Raw genomic sequence first — 14215 nt, 5'->3', positions numbered from 1 at the left:
ATCGTCCGCAGACGATACGCGGACGGCATCGTCCGCCCACTGTGGGCGACGCGAACGATGGCACGAACGATGCAACGCATTTTTGTTTTTTTCTTCAAATTTTTGTCTATTTAAACCTCGTTTCTTATTCTATTTTTCATATGAACATTTCTCTCATGTCTCACTTTCCATACGAATATTTCGATCATCTCTCACAAACAAAAATGAATATTCATTTTTTCAATGATTTTTTTTAATTCGTATTGCATTAATTTTAAATGAAATGAAGGTTTTTTTTCCAATTTTTGTAGTTATTTAAATATTAAAATAAAGAAAATGTTTAGGGCGGCCTTTAGGGCAGCTTATACTTCACTGCAGGTGAAAGGGTAGGAAGATAAAATGATGATGTGGCGTTGCTAATGTCCTAAAAAGAGGTGCAGTCACATGATTTATTACAAGTCTGTCGACTCTTCGGTCATAACTAGAAAGGGAAATGCCACAAAACAATGCCGGAAAGATGAAATTAAGAGGGAAAAAAAGGCCTTCATCTTAATGCAACAGATGCCATGTGAGCAATCAGATCGATCACTCTTGAGCTGTATCCCCACTCGTTGTCGTACCATGACACGAGCTTCACGAAGTTCTTGCTCAGTGCAATTCCGGCCTTGGCATCGAAGATGCTCGATCTGCTATCGCCAACGAAGTCCGTGGAAACCACATCGTCCTCGGTGTATCCCAAGATGCCCTTGAGTTTGTTCTCGGACTCCTCCCTGCGAATAACAACAACATTATTAGATAACACTCTCAGCAAACTCCAAACACGCATTCTTCAAACGAAATAGCTCACTTGATGGCAGCTTTGATCTCGTCATAAGTGGCCTCCTTCTCTAGCCTGACCGTGAGGTCGACGACTGAGACATCAACGGTGGGGACACGGAATGACATGCCGGTCAGCTTTCCGTTTAGAGCCGGAAGCACTTTACCAACAGCCTACACAACATGTCAATTAGTACATCTCTATAATGTAGTATCAAATCTAGGAAATGTGATGAGTGAATGAACACAATACCTTGGCTGCTCCAGTGCTGCTGGGGATGATGTTGAATGAGGCAGCTCTTCCGCCTCTCCAGTCCTTGCTTGAGGGACCATCAACAGTCTTTTGAGTGGCTGAATGCAGACAAATACCGGATCAACGACATTCATAAGATTAAATTCAATCTCAATCTACAAACGTAAGCAAACAGAAGTTACCGGTGATGGAGTGGACAGTGGTCATGAGACCCTCAACAATGCCAAACCTATCGTTGATAACCTTGGCCAATGGAGCAAGGCAGTTGGTGGTGCAGCTGGCGTTGGAAACAATGTCCAACTCGGGTTTGTATTCCTTCTCGTTCACACCCACAACAAACATTGGGGCATCTTTGCTAGGGGCGGAGATCACAACCTTCTTGGCACCACCCTAATTCCCCAAAATTCAACATACACAACACAATCAATCACTTATAACAAGCACATCTAATATCTAATCATGAAATCAATCAAAGTTAAGCAAATCTAAGATCTAATCATGAAATCCAAAGCAATAACCAGATAGATTTATTAAGTGCAAATAAACACTTATGAAATCCAAAGCAATATTGTTTGACAATGCATATTACATTAAGATCTTAAACACACCACAAGCCGACAGATCAAAGAAAATGAAATACAAATTGAACGATTATGCTATCAAATTGAATTCAGAAACAGAATAAAAAGCAACCTTCAAGTGAGCAGCGGCTTTGTCCTTGTCAGTGAAGACTCCAGTAGATTCCACAACATATTCTGCGCCAGTTTCACCCCATGGGATCTCCTCAGGGTTCCTGGAAACCAACAGCCATAAACAAATCAATTTCCACTCATTCTATTCAATTATTTAAACACATCGAAACATAATAAAAAAACAAGCAAACAAACTAGCACCTGCATCCGAAGACTCTGACAGACTTCTCACCGAAGAGAAGGCTCTTCTCGTCCTGCACCTTCACATCGTGGTGCTTCCACTGGCCGTGCACGCTGTCGAACTTGAACATGTACGTCTGCAGGGGAAAAAATCAACTAGCATTAATCTCTAACCCTCGATTACAAGCAGATCTCAAAATCTACAAATAATTTGTTAATTAATGCGATTTTACCATGTACTCGGTGGTGATGAATGGATCGTTAATGGCGACAAGCTCGACATCGTCCCTCTGCAGAGCGACTCTCGCTACCAAACGGCCGATTCTACCGAATCCTGAGCAAACAACACAAAAAGGAGCAGAATCAACAGATCGGAACAATGCAGATGAAGCTGAAGCGAAATAGCACGTATATAATGAAACTGAGGAATTAAACTAGAATTAAAGTGTAGATCTAGTAATATACCATTGATTCCGATCTTGATCTTGGCCATTTGATGGAGAGTGTAACGAAACTGAGACCTTGGTTGGTGAATAGAGAGATGAGACTGGTGATAAGAAGGTAGTTTAGTGAAGAAATGAGAAAGTGGGGGCAATATTTAAAAGGTTTCAAAACCGGCTTCGTCAAAACCGGTGGTTTGGAAGAGTGGTTTTCTTTCTTTTCGTGGGGGAAAAGAAAATTAAGATTTTGAAATAAAAGGGAAAAAAGATTTGAAATTAATGTCCTCCTAAATATAACTGCAAATTGATGAAAAATGAAAAGTAGTACTAGTTAATTTCTTGTTAATCATTACTTCAAATTATGATATTATATCATAATTTTGAATTTTCACCAATTATTCTATAACAATGAATTTTGGCGTGTTGCGTGTGTAAATATGTTAACGTGGTACATACATCTATGAAAATTAAAGGCATATTTAATTGGGATATTAAACATTGTCATTAATAGGTAAATGTTTTTGCTAAATAGTATTTTCTGCATGCTACATCATATATTATTTCCTCAAATCCAAGACTACAAGGTAATTGAGAACAATATTCAAATTATAATATTACCTACTACTTTTCTAAGTTGTGAAATTGATCAGAAATTTAAATTTTGGTGATTTTTGATATTTTTTCATATATATTACTTTCATTTTTGTGTGATGACCTCTATTTTCATTTAAAGGACCGCTGGCTAATTCATTTTGTGGCCTCGAAGAATGATTGATAATTAATTGTAGAAAGGATGTCCTAATTTTAATTATTATAGGTTATTATCTTGATGATTAATTTTAGAAATTTCAATCAATTTTAAGTCCCAATCTTGGATGAATGTATAATCCCACCTTTAAACTTTCGAAAGATAAAGTAGAATGTTCAATTTTGCAACAAATTGAAAACATTTGAAGATTAGGGCTAATTTTATAGAGATCCAAGATTTGAAGTTACAATTATCTCTTCCTATATAGTCATAGATACTAGCTTAATCCCTAATTGAACGAGTACGAAGACGAAATACTTTTTCCCTCTTTCTATTAAACCATTATAGAAACAAACAATTAATAAATTAGTCCACTTTTTCATAGTGCAATAAATATTTTGATTTTGTTTGATAATATAATTATTGTGGATACATAAAAAAGGTAATTAGTCACAATTATTATTAATGAAAAATCTTATACGAGCTTAGAAAGCAAGCAATTGTCATTTTCTATGTAAAAATTATGTTTTGATAGGAATATTCGCAGGAACAATTGGAGAATCTTTGTTGGTAGGTTGCAAATAATTAATTAGTTATTGTTTTTTCTATCATGACTTTGGGCCTGTAAAGTGTCACCTAAATTTGGAATAGGATCCTTACGACATCACTATTCCATACACAACCCCCCCTCAACATTTTTTTTTATGTTGCTTTTATTTGGTTTAACTGTTTGGAAAAGAAAAATATTTACACATTATTTGTTGGAAAATTCTTTACTATGAGATTCTCTGACTATATTAGTTATTAAATGTCAACGTAAAATTTAAATACTACTACCAATTTTTGGTTGGCGTGACACTGGTCATCACTGCTGCGGTGTATTTCACACTTGTTTGAGATATAATTTCTATAAAAATATATTGTTTGTCAACTAAAAGGATCTATTTTTAAAGCCCAACTGCACCAGATATATAAAAAGATAAAATAAAAAAACGAAAATTTGTGAAGAAATGATCTGTATTTCATATTTGATTAAGATATAATTTCTATAAAAAATAGTACTCCATGCAGACTAAAAAGCAACTGCATCAGAAATTGAAATTGTGTAAAAAAGACATTTGAAAAACGGATTTTGAAAATAAAAATAAAATTAAATATTGGCTTCGGCCGGGGGTTAGAACTGGAGACCCTCAGTGTGTTAGACTGACGTGATAACCAACTACACCACAAAACCATTCATCGTGCAATCTTAGAATATAATTATATTTATATATACATTATGATTCTTGAGGAAATATACACTTTATTTTCGAGCACCATATGTAGTTATGTACGATAAAAAAAACTCTTGAATTATACTCTATATATGCCATTGACATGATGACATGGCATAACATTTTTTTTGCAAGATTAATGAGGGAGGATGAACTAAGGATATTTATTATGAGAAATGCAAGTATAGTTTGTAATGGTTATATATGAACTACATGCAGAATGATTTTGTGGAATTATGAGCAGTAAATGGTCACAAAAACGTGAAACTCTTTGTTTGCTTAGGGAAGAGGCCGTCATTGTTACATTGAAGAGAATAATATATTTCCTGAAGACAAAGATCTCGAGTTCGAATCCACCGTGATACGACCTTTAAAAATTAAATTCATTTAATCACTTACCTATAAAAGAGAGAACAATATATTTTAGATTTTTTGACTCGGGCTTCAAAACAATCGTGGGCCTCGAAGCTTAGGGAATTGGGCTACTTGGTAGTTGTTTTATATTGTTGGACCAAGATTAATAAGTTAACCTTTGCCTAACATCTCATGCTAAACATACCCTATCAATAATTTATATAAAAAAAATACTAGATTAACTTACATTTGTTATATACTTAAAGCGTATTTGAATATGAACCAATGAACTCATGCATTTTGCATATGAATGCGCAGGAGAAGTGGCACTGGAGGAGGGGACGAGGAGACTGTTGAGTATAAATCCATCCCACATCGAGAGTTTGAGGGAATTTGGAAGCCATACAACGACTTATAGCAGTAATGAGGCATATATAGGTGTGAAATAATTCTTCATACAAAATATAGTATAGTGTACTAAATTCCTTCCATCATCTTAAAGATATTAATAATATTAATGGAGTATTTTTTTTTATAATTACCAAGGGTATGGTAGACCTATTCACTATTCTCCGTGTTGATGCCAGGATTGATCCTTGATCATTAATGGAGTATTATTTTTTTTATAATTACTAAGGGTATGGTAGACCTATTCACTATTCTCCGTGTTGATGTCAGGATTGATCCCTGATCATTTGGTTAAGAATGAGAAAGTCAATGAAGATTAGGGTTTATTTTTAAAAATTAAAACAAATTATTGGGCTTTCCATAATGAGAAAGTCAATGAAGATTAGGGTTTATTTTTAAAAATTAAAACAAATTATTGGGCTTTCCAGAATGAGAAAGTCAATGAAGATTAGGGTTTATTTTTAAAAACTAAAACAAATTATTGGGCTTTCCAGAATGAGAAAGTCAATGAAGATTAGGGTTTATTTTTAAAAATTAAAACAAATTATTGGGCTTTCCAGAATGAGAAAGTCAATGAAGATTAGGGTTTATTTTTAAAAATTAAAACAAATTATTGGGCTTTCCAAACGGCCCAATTGAAAAGTAATGAGGCATATATAGGTATATTGATGATTAGGGTTTATAGCAGAAGCAAAAAAATACAATACTCGTTTGAGCGGAGCGGCGAAGAGCATTCAACCATGGCTGATCAAAGGGTGCTCTCCACAAGAGAGGCCGACATTCAGCTCATGCTGGCGGCCGAGGTTCATCTCGGAACCAAAAATTGCGATTTCCAGATGGAGCGCTACGCCTTTAAGCGGCGCAATGATGGTAATCGACATGTCTCATTTGAATGTCGTCATTAGAACTGCTTCTTATCTTGCCATTTTGCCTGCTCTTCAATCACCGTTGTATTTTGTTTTATAATTCAAGCGCTGTTGTATTTTGTTTCATAATTCAAGCGCTGCAGTGCTCTCTCGTCTAATGCATATTACGACATAGGTGTTAAATTGAACAATTATAATAAATATTAGATTTTACTGAATTTTCTTTATTTTGCAACGTTTTTGAGTTTTAATTATCTATTGATTTTCTCTTGTTTCATCAATTTAGGGAAATTAGTAGGTCCTCAATAGACTCGATTGGTATGTGTTTATGAAGCTTTTTGACCTCTGTTAATATGATTGTCAAACAAACAGCGGATTTCATCAAATTTACCACTAGGATTACCTCGTTCTGTCATAGTCAATGAGGATTGAGGAATGCGTCTTTGATTTGTGTTGTATTTGGTAAAAATGTATCTTCTAAAGATGGATTTTCAACTGTAATGCCGAATCTGATTACTTCTTGATAGTATATGCATGATATCTTCATTGATACTTCACATATGTTGTAATTTGTTCACTATATTGATTGGCTGTTGATATTGGTTTTAATTTATTTATACCACTCAGGAATTTACATCATCAATCTTGGAAAGACGTGGGAGAAGCTGCAGATGGCTGCCCGGGTCATTGTTGGAATCGAGAATCCCCAGGACATCATTGTCCAATCTGCTAGGCCTTATGGTCAGAGAGCCGTTCTGAAATTTGCTCAGTACACTGGTGCTAATGCTATCGCTGGGCGTCACACACCTGGAACCTTCACCAATCAGCTCCAGACAACTTTCAGCGAGCCAAGGCTCCTGATTCTAACTGACCCAAGAACTGACCACCAGGTCAGCTACTAATTGTGATTGTGTAACGATGTTGTATGTCGCATTTGTATTCAGCATTGGCTCTAATATTTTAAAATTCTTGTGCAGCCTATTAAAGAAGCTGCTTTGTACAATATCCCTACAATTGCTTTCTGTGATACTGACTCGCCTATGCGATATGTGGATATTGGAATTCCTGCCAATAACAAGGGAAAACACAGTATTGGCTGCCTGTTCTGGCTTCTGGCCAGGATGGTGCTGCAGATGCGTGGTGTCATTGCTCCCGGTCACAAATGGGATATTATGGTAAGATTCAGGAGTATAATAGTATATTGAGATTTTTTGTTTGACATGACATATTCTGATGCTTTGAGGCTTTGTGTTGCAAATGGAAATCATCTGTTTTATATTACTAAATTTTATGCTTGTTCGCCTACAGCATGAAAGTTGATGCTTTTGATGTACACATGTATGTTATGTGAAACGAAAAGTACAATATGCTTGACGGTCTTTGTACTGTCCCATCTGATTATCATTATCTATTCTGGCAGGTGGATCTGTTCTTCTATAGGGAGCCTGAGGAGGCTAAGGAAGAGGAACAGGAGGAAGCTCCAGCTCTTGATTATGCTGATTATGGTGCTGCTGCTATTGGAGGCGACTGGTCTACTGCTCAAATCCCGGAGGCTCAATGGGCTCCCGACTTGGCTGGTGCAGCTGCACCAGTTGCCGGTGGTTGGGAAGCTTCTGAAACAGGTTATCCTTTCTTTGATGATATTGTTGGGTTTTTGCCTGAATACAACTTTGAGGTTGGAGATTTTAAGAATTTTAGTGGGGGTGTACAGATATAGATAATTTGGGGAAATTTGAAAAATTGAAGAACAAAATGACTAGTTTTTATGTCAACTCTTTGTTTTGGAACTTTGTAGCTTGCAACATGAAAACTATGGCATGTTTTGCGGATACTACAAAATGCTTGATTCTAGTTGTCATTTAAGAGAGTTTCTCTTATTACATGACTGAAATAAACTCGTATAATATGTGTAGGTCCCGATGGATGGGATGCTGCTGTGGCACCACCAGCTGATGCTGCAACAACTGCAGTTCCACCAGCAGCTGCTCCGGTGGACATTGCTCCGACTGGCTGGGAATGAAACCTTTCTTTAAAATTTTGTTTTAGTTCTGAAGTTATACGTATAATTGTCATCTGGCAGTCTTGAGCATGTTTTAAAAGCAGTTGTTTTAATTATTGTTTATTGAGGTGGTTGCTTGAACTTTCTGCTAATTGTTTATGGCTCTTTTGTTGCGCTACAATTTTTAATTAATGATGATTAAATTTTCCGCAGTTGATTTTTTGAGATTTATTTTTGTTTCTTCCCAGTTTTGGGAATCGTCGTTCCAGCCCGTTCTTGTGAAAAATTTGTAGTGTTGATTCTTTTTTTTCCCAAAAAATGGTAATAAGTTAATTTTTTTAATTGAAATTAGCATTCAACGGAATTGAATTGTACTCTTCTGTACCAAGTTTTATACCTATTTGAAATTCTCATTATTTACTTTTGATATGGATTTAAGATAAATTGAAATTATAATTCAATTTTAAATACATGTATTTTGGTACTATTAAGAGTGTCCACAAGTGGCACGGCCATGATTCTGCCTAAGTCAAAGACACAAAAACTTGTTCAGCCCAATAGTGGTCATGTTACAAATCACATTATTTTATTAATTGTTGGTATAGTTTATTGGACTGGATCAAAATTAATTGGACAAAAATAAATAGAATGAAAAAAAAATTTGAGCAAAGATTATTTATAGATAAAGATTTTAAAAAATAAAATAAAATAAAAATTCAGAAGGCGGTTGCGCCGTAGCTATGTCGGTCTGCAATAGATTTCAAATTATCATACAAAGGTAAAACATAGTACTCCATCCGTTCTAGTTAAGATGACCCCTTTTATTTTTCGCATGTGTTTTATAAAAATCATAATGAATAGTTAAATTGAATGGAAAGTAAATTATATGGAAGAGACCCTCTTGTACATTATTCTCTCTCTTACTTTACTTTTACTCTATTTTAACTATTTATTATGATTTTTCTAAAATATGTGTGAAAAACGAAAGGAGTCATCTTAAATGGGATTGAGAGAGTACTACATTTCGTTTATCTCTTTCACCCACTTCCTTCACCACCTTTATTTCATTTTACATTTTCCCAAAATCGCGTTACTCAATTTCAAATTATTTATATAGATGTTAATATTTTTAATTTTATGGTTTTATGTTAAATAAAACAAATCTAAAATAAATGACCGTTGCGTTGAAACCCCACTGATAAACAAAGACGATGAAAATCTAGCCGTTGCCTTTCCATTAAAACCCCTCTTTCTAAACTTCCTCATTAAATTTGTTTTCAATTTTCATCTCATCACCGCATTCGCTCTTCATTTTCAGCCCTTCTGCCCTAAATCTGTTACCCTGTGATATAGATCTGAAAACTCGAGAGAAAAAGGAATTATGGCGTCGAAAACTGCCACTAAAGACATCATCACTCTGCGGGGATCAGCCGCCATCGTTAGTGAATTTTTCGGTATGCGCATTGTTGCGTTTTTCAATTGCTTATTTTCTTCTTCTGATTAGGTTTGTGCATTTCTCCTCTTCTTTATAAATCCTTTACTAATCAAACTTTTTATTTCGGGGAAAACGATTTCAGGTTATGCAGCAAACAGGTAAGGATCTACTGTTACGTTTATCTAAAAATTTATCATTTATTTACTTGTATTTAATTTTGTGGCGATGAGAAACAAAATTTGATTGAGAAATTATTTTTGTAGTATTTTGTACAATCGGGGATTGTATCCAGAAGAAAGTTTTGCGAGAGTTAAGAAATATGGTCTCCCGTTGTTGCTTACTCAAGACGAGGGGGTTAAATCCTTCATTTCGAATCTCACTTCTCAACTCTCTGGTAAAAATTTCAGCTAATGTTATATGCATTTTCAGAGTTTAGGATTAGTTGGTATGCAGATTGTGTAGATGTTAGTATGTTTATTGAAAATGACTTCGTCTCGTAAACAAATACGTAGAGTGGCTGGAGGCAGGGAAGCTGCAGAGGGTGGTGCTGGTGATCATGAGCAAAGCTAGTGGAGAGGTTCTAGAGCGATGGAATTTCAGCATTGAGACGGATGGAGAGGTCATTGAGACGGGGTAATATGATGCTTTTGATTGCTTTTTTAAGGTTTGTGAAGCTAGTTTGCTGCAAGCTATGTATATTGAATGGGATCTCGATGTTCAGAGTGTCGAGGGAGAAGAGTGATAAAGAGATTATGAGGGAAATTCAGGCAATCATGAGGCAGATAGCATCCAGCATTACGTACTTGCCATGCCTCGATGAAACATGTAAGAGTCTTGAAACATGTATGTTATGTCTCTGTCCAAATATGTGTGTGTTTGATTTGGTATTTTGTGGCTGTTGTAGGTGTGTTTGATGTTTTAGCCTACACTGATAAAGATTGCTCGGTCCCTTTTACTTGGATGGAGAGTGACGCTAAGCTTATTGCCAACCCACAAATGGTGAAACTACACTCTTTTGATACAAAGGTAAAATTTCATTTAGTCCGAATCTGATGGATATGAGATATCTAGAGTGTGTTGCAAGTAAAATCTCACGTGACGAGGCTATGTCTCGCATTGCAGATTCACAAGGTTGACACTCTGGTATCATACAAGAACGATGACTGGGACGAGCCATGAACGAAGATAATAAACCACGCTGCAGCAGCTTTTATTTTCTCTCCTTGAGATTTCTGTGTTTGGCTGGAAGTGACAGAAACCGTATATCATACAAGAACGATGGCTGGGACGAACCATTAATAATTAGACTTTGCTGCAGCTTTTGTGTTTTTCTCTCCTTGAGATTTTTGTGGCTGAAAGGAACAGAACAATGGTGACTCACTCTTGTGAATCATTCATTTACAATGTGTATTTGTTATGTATGATTTGATTCATGGAAGTTGGTAATGTTGCATTGTTTAAAGCTTTGAATGAATTATGAAGTGTGTAGTTTTGAGTGCATTTTTGGGGCCAAAATCTCAAACAAACCATGATGTGTATTCTCTCCTAAATTTCTATGCTGAAATTATGAAACATCAGATTATGAAATTAAATATGATCATAAAAGTTCAAAACTATCTATATTATCCAGAAATTTAGAATGATATACAGTGGTGTCTAACTGTTTTACAATTTGTCACAAGAATATAACCAAGCATTGAATTTTAGCATTTTGACACAAGAATCCATGCTGTTGTCAATATGCCGGTAGCCATCGTTTCTCTCTCAGAATAGAATGCTCTCAGTTGATGGATGACACACCACGATACACAGCCCCGGGACATAGCTCGTCCATGCTGTCAATATGCCGGTAGCCATTGTTCTCTCTCAAACAAGTCCAGCAACGTCTCGAGAGGAACTGGCAAAAATCATCATCTGTAAAGAAGGTTTTCTCCTCTGTGTGCACTGGCAAGTGCTCTGGCGAACAAACTCTAATCATCAGGCCTGTAACGAGGGTTGTCATTTTCGAGCTTCACACAATGATCAAGCGAACTTCATCCTACAATCACCTTATAAGTAATTAATGTGGCATTTTGTGCAGTACCTTCATCGACGTGAAGAATGTAGTTCCCTATCGGCATTTCTCTGTCCAGTGCTCGAACAATATTATCTTCGTCTTCCAACCAGAAAGGGCGTTTTGTCCTCAGCCCGAATACAGATTTGATGGTTTCCTTTATAGCATCTCCACTGCCATCAATACCTATCCTCTTTGTATACTCTCCCATCTTTACTGTTATCACCCTCCCACAGTAAGTGTTTCTTTGCTCACCTGCAGAATATGGAATGTATCGATCATCTAATATCCGTACAAGACTTTAACAAAACGCAGATCATCCGCTAACAAAGCTAGATCAAGTGATCGAACTAGATCCATAATGTAAAACAAAATGTGGACTAACCTTTTCCTGGAAGAGTATCTTTCCAATTCCATGGAGAAACATTAACTGCATCAGCTTCCGTGGTGATGGAAAGAGGATGTGCCTCGAGATCCATATGTGTCGCTGATCCGCCAGTACCTGTATGCCAAAGATTTTTTTTTGTTAAGAAGTTAGATCATTGCTGCTAAAAAGAGAGACAACAGCTTAAAGTTGACCCTCACCAATATGAACAAACATATCACTTAACATCATAGAGAGACATAAACCAGTTCAACAATCACTCTTTCAGGTTTTAGCGAAATGTCAGAGAACATGGTGTAATGTGGCAAGTAGAGCTATTTGACATTCTTGATATGACGCTTGAATTAGCAACAGATCACTCAAGTAGAGCTATTCTCATATCAGTCTAATAACTTCCCTTCATCCTTGCGATTTCTGTACAACAAGAGTCCACCGCTCTTCAGCAACAAATTAAGCACAGTGACGAAGGAACGACATGCAAAGATCCAATTGGACAACGCACATACCTTCCATATGTCCAAAAGTTAGACTAGCATCATCCATATCTGCATAGGCCAAGTAGAATAAAAAATTTAATGCAGCATTCTACTTCAAACGTTTACATGTTCAATGGGCATGTAAAGGAGAGAACGTAGACGATGGTGGCACCAAGTGAATTTATAGAACATGATTCTAAGATATATAGATACAACTACACTACAGAAGTAGTCATCATTTATCCGTGAAGAAAAACCTACCACGACCAATCCACGCGCATAAAATGTCACAGAACTCTAATAAGTGAAGAAACCACCACAACAGCACCTATCCTATAGTTCATCAACCCACTCTGTCTAACAAAATTTCGACAGCAGAGGGGAGAAGGGGATCACGTGTATACCCTGGTACAGAAAAGCCAGAGTGTCCGGGAAGGCTGGGAAGGGACAGACTAGATTGCAAATGAGAGGTACAATTAGCCCTTTATCTTACTTATTGGGACATTAAACCCTCAAACTCTTTTTAGTTCAACTAAACCCTCTTTTCTTTCCATCATAGAAGTACCGAACTAAGAAGCTCTTCATTTTACAAAAACCAAATAATTTGGACACTCCATCTAATTGAGTTAGGATGCTTTTCGTTTATTGCTTTACACGGACACTGTGGGCTTGCGGTTTTCCACCACAATGGGGGTGACAAAGAAAGGGAAAATCAGGATGGATGGAAACTAGCAGATTCTGACTATTTTGAAAATCAATACAGCAACACACCCTAAACCAGTAACAGCAACACCAATCTTGCAAAAAAGATTTTGAATGCCAATACAAACAATACAACACCGACTTCTATTCTTGTAACTCAGCTGCTCAATAAAAATAGAAGAGACTCTACAACTACACATTTCTACAAAAGACATAGGCCAATCCCTACACTGAATTCCATCACATCATCCCACCAGAACTAGTTCTTCTTGAATTTGAATGAAGTGATACGACTCAATGAACCCCTAAACTATCGAACAAGGGAACAATTTAGCTCAATTTTGAATACAAGATATTCCTAAACAAACAGTATTGAATCAAAGAAAGGGGAAAATCAGACCTAACCTTTCTCACCAACAGATTGCACAAACGAGCCCAATTCAGAATCCTTCCCATTTCCGCCCCCCTCCATCATAACCTCATCGATTTCGTTGTAGAAGTTCATCTTATCGCTCCCATCCGCATCATGATTTTTGTTCTGCTTCACCCTTCTGTACTGCTTCAGCAGATTCCTCCACTTTTCCACACACATAGCCGCCGATCGATCGAAACCCCTCTCCCTCATCGTGGCGTGAATGTAGTCCCAGAGATGCTGGTTGAACTTGGAGGCGCTGAACATGAAATTGGTTTCTTTGCGGAGAGATATGAGGGCGCGGGTTTCCTCTTCACACCACGTCTCCCCCCGTTTCCTGGGAGGAGGTGGAGGCAGTAGTGGCTTGAATGAACTCTGGTTTGCGGGATCATCTTCGCCGCTCATTTCGGCGATCATGGTATCTTCGTTGTTGAAATCTGCGGCGGATTCTTCTTGTTCTTGATGCATTTCTGATTAATCGAATTTTTGGGGGTTTTCGGAATTGAAATTGAATTGAAAATTGAACTGGAATTTGTGAATTTGAGCTGTAAAGGAGCTCGGAGAATCTGACAGTTATTACAGTTATGGTTTTTTGAAGAGATGCTTTGATTTTTATGGCGCGCTAATATATATATACATTTAATTATCTTCCAAATATCTTTTGAAAATTTCAGTTCTATTTTAAATCATCAACTTCTTTATTTAAAACTTGTAAAATTACATAAGTTTGCATTCGCGCCATT

General features: G+C 36.6%; 4 protein-coding genes across 4 annotated transcripts; 2 read left to right on the top strand and 2 right to left on the bottom strand.

Moving 5' to 3' along the window:
- Positions 1 to 366: 366 nt before the first annotated feature.
- On the bottom strand, positions 367 to 2489 carry LOC121801843 (glyceraldehyde-3-phosphate dehydrogenase, cytosolic-like). Its single transcript, XM_042201275.1, has 8 exons — positions 2386 to 2489; positions 2154 to 2254; positions 1942 to 2057; positions 1742 to 1841; positions 1231 to 1438; positions 1049 to 1146; positions 827 to 969; positions 367 to 749 (listed from the first exon to the last, which is right to left on the bottom strand). The coding sequence occupies exons 1-8, from the start codon at positions 2411 to 2413 to the stop codon at positions 524 to 526; spliced, it is 1020 nt and encodes a 339-aa protein (XP_042057209.1). The 5' UTR covers positions 2414 to 2489; the 3' UTR covers positions 367 to 523.
- A 3345-nt stretch (positions 2490 to 5834) lies between these two features.
- Positions 5835 to 8221, top strand: LOC121801844 (40S ribosomal protein SA-like). Its single transcript, XM_042201276.1, has 5 exons — positions 5835 to 6014; positions 6638 to 6900; positions 6988 to 7185; positions 7431 to 7632; positions 7924 to 8221. Exons 1-5 carry the CDS (start codon positions 5885 to 5887, stop codon positions 8028 to 8030), a joined length of 900 nt encoding a protein of 299 aa, XP_042057210.1. The 5' UTR covers positions 5835 to 5884; the 3' UTR covers positions 8031 to 8221.
- Positions 8222 to 9244: 1023 nt separating this feature from the next.
- LOC121802805 (mitotic spindle checkpoint protein MAD2) lies at positions 9245 to 10944 on the top strand. Its single transcript, XM_042202510.1, has 7 exons — positions 9245 to 9463; positions 9587 to 9602; positions 9708 to 9838; positions 9957 to 10077; positions 10166 to 10269; positions 10349 to 10470; positions 10567 to 10944. Exons 1-7 carry the CDS (start codon positions 9391 to 9393, stop codon positions 10621 to 10623), a joined length of 624 nt encoding a protein of 207 aa, XP_042058444.1. The 5' UTR covers positions 9245 to 9390; the 3' UTR covers positions 10624 to 10944.
- Positions 10945 to 11046: 102 nt separating this feature from the next.
- LOC121803191 (trihelix transcription factor GT-1-like) lies at positions 11047 to 14039 on the bottom strand. Its single transcript, XM_042202890.1, has 5 exons — positions 13466 to 14039; positions 12389 to 12427; positions 11883 to 11999; positions 11528 to 11752; positions 11047 to 11427 (listed from the first exon to the last, which is right to left on the bottom strand). Exons 1-5 carry the CDS (start codon positions 13938 to 13940, stop codon positions 11225 to 11227), a joined length of 1059 nt encoding a protein of 352 aa, XP_042058824.1. The 5' UTR covers positions 13941 to 14039; the 3' UTR covers positions 11047 to 11224.
- Positions 14040 to 14215: the final 176 nt, after the last annotated feature.

Source organism: Salvia splendens, chromosome 5 (assembly GCF_004379255.2).
Source record: "Salvia splendens isolate huo1 chromosome 5, SspV2, whole genome shotgun sequence".
NCBI lineage: Eukaryota > Viridiplantae > Streptophyta > Magnoliopsida > Lamiales > Lamiaceae > Salvia > Salvia splendens.
This window is presented reverse-complemented; position numbering and strand designations above follow the sequence as displayed.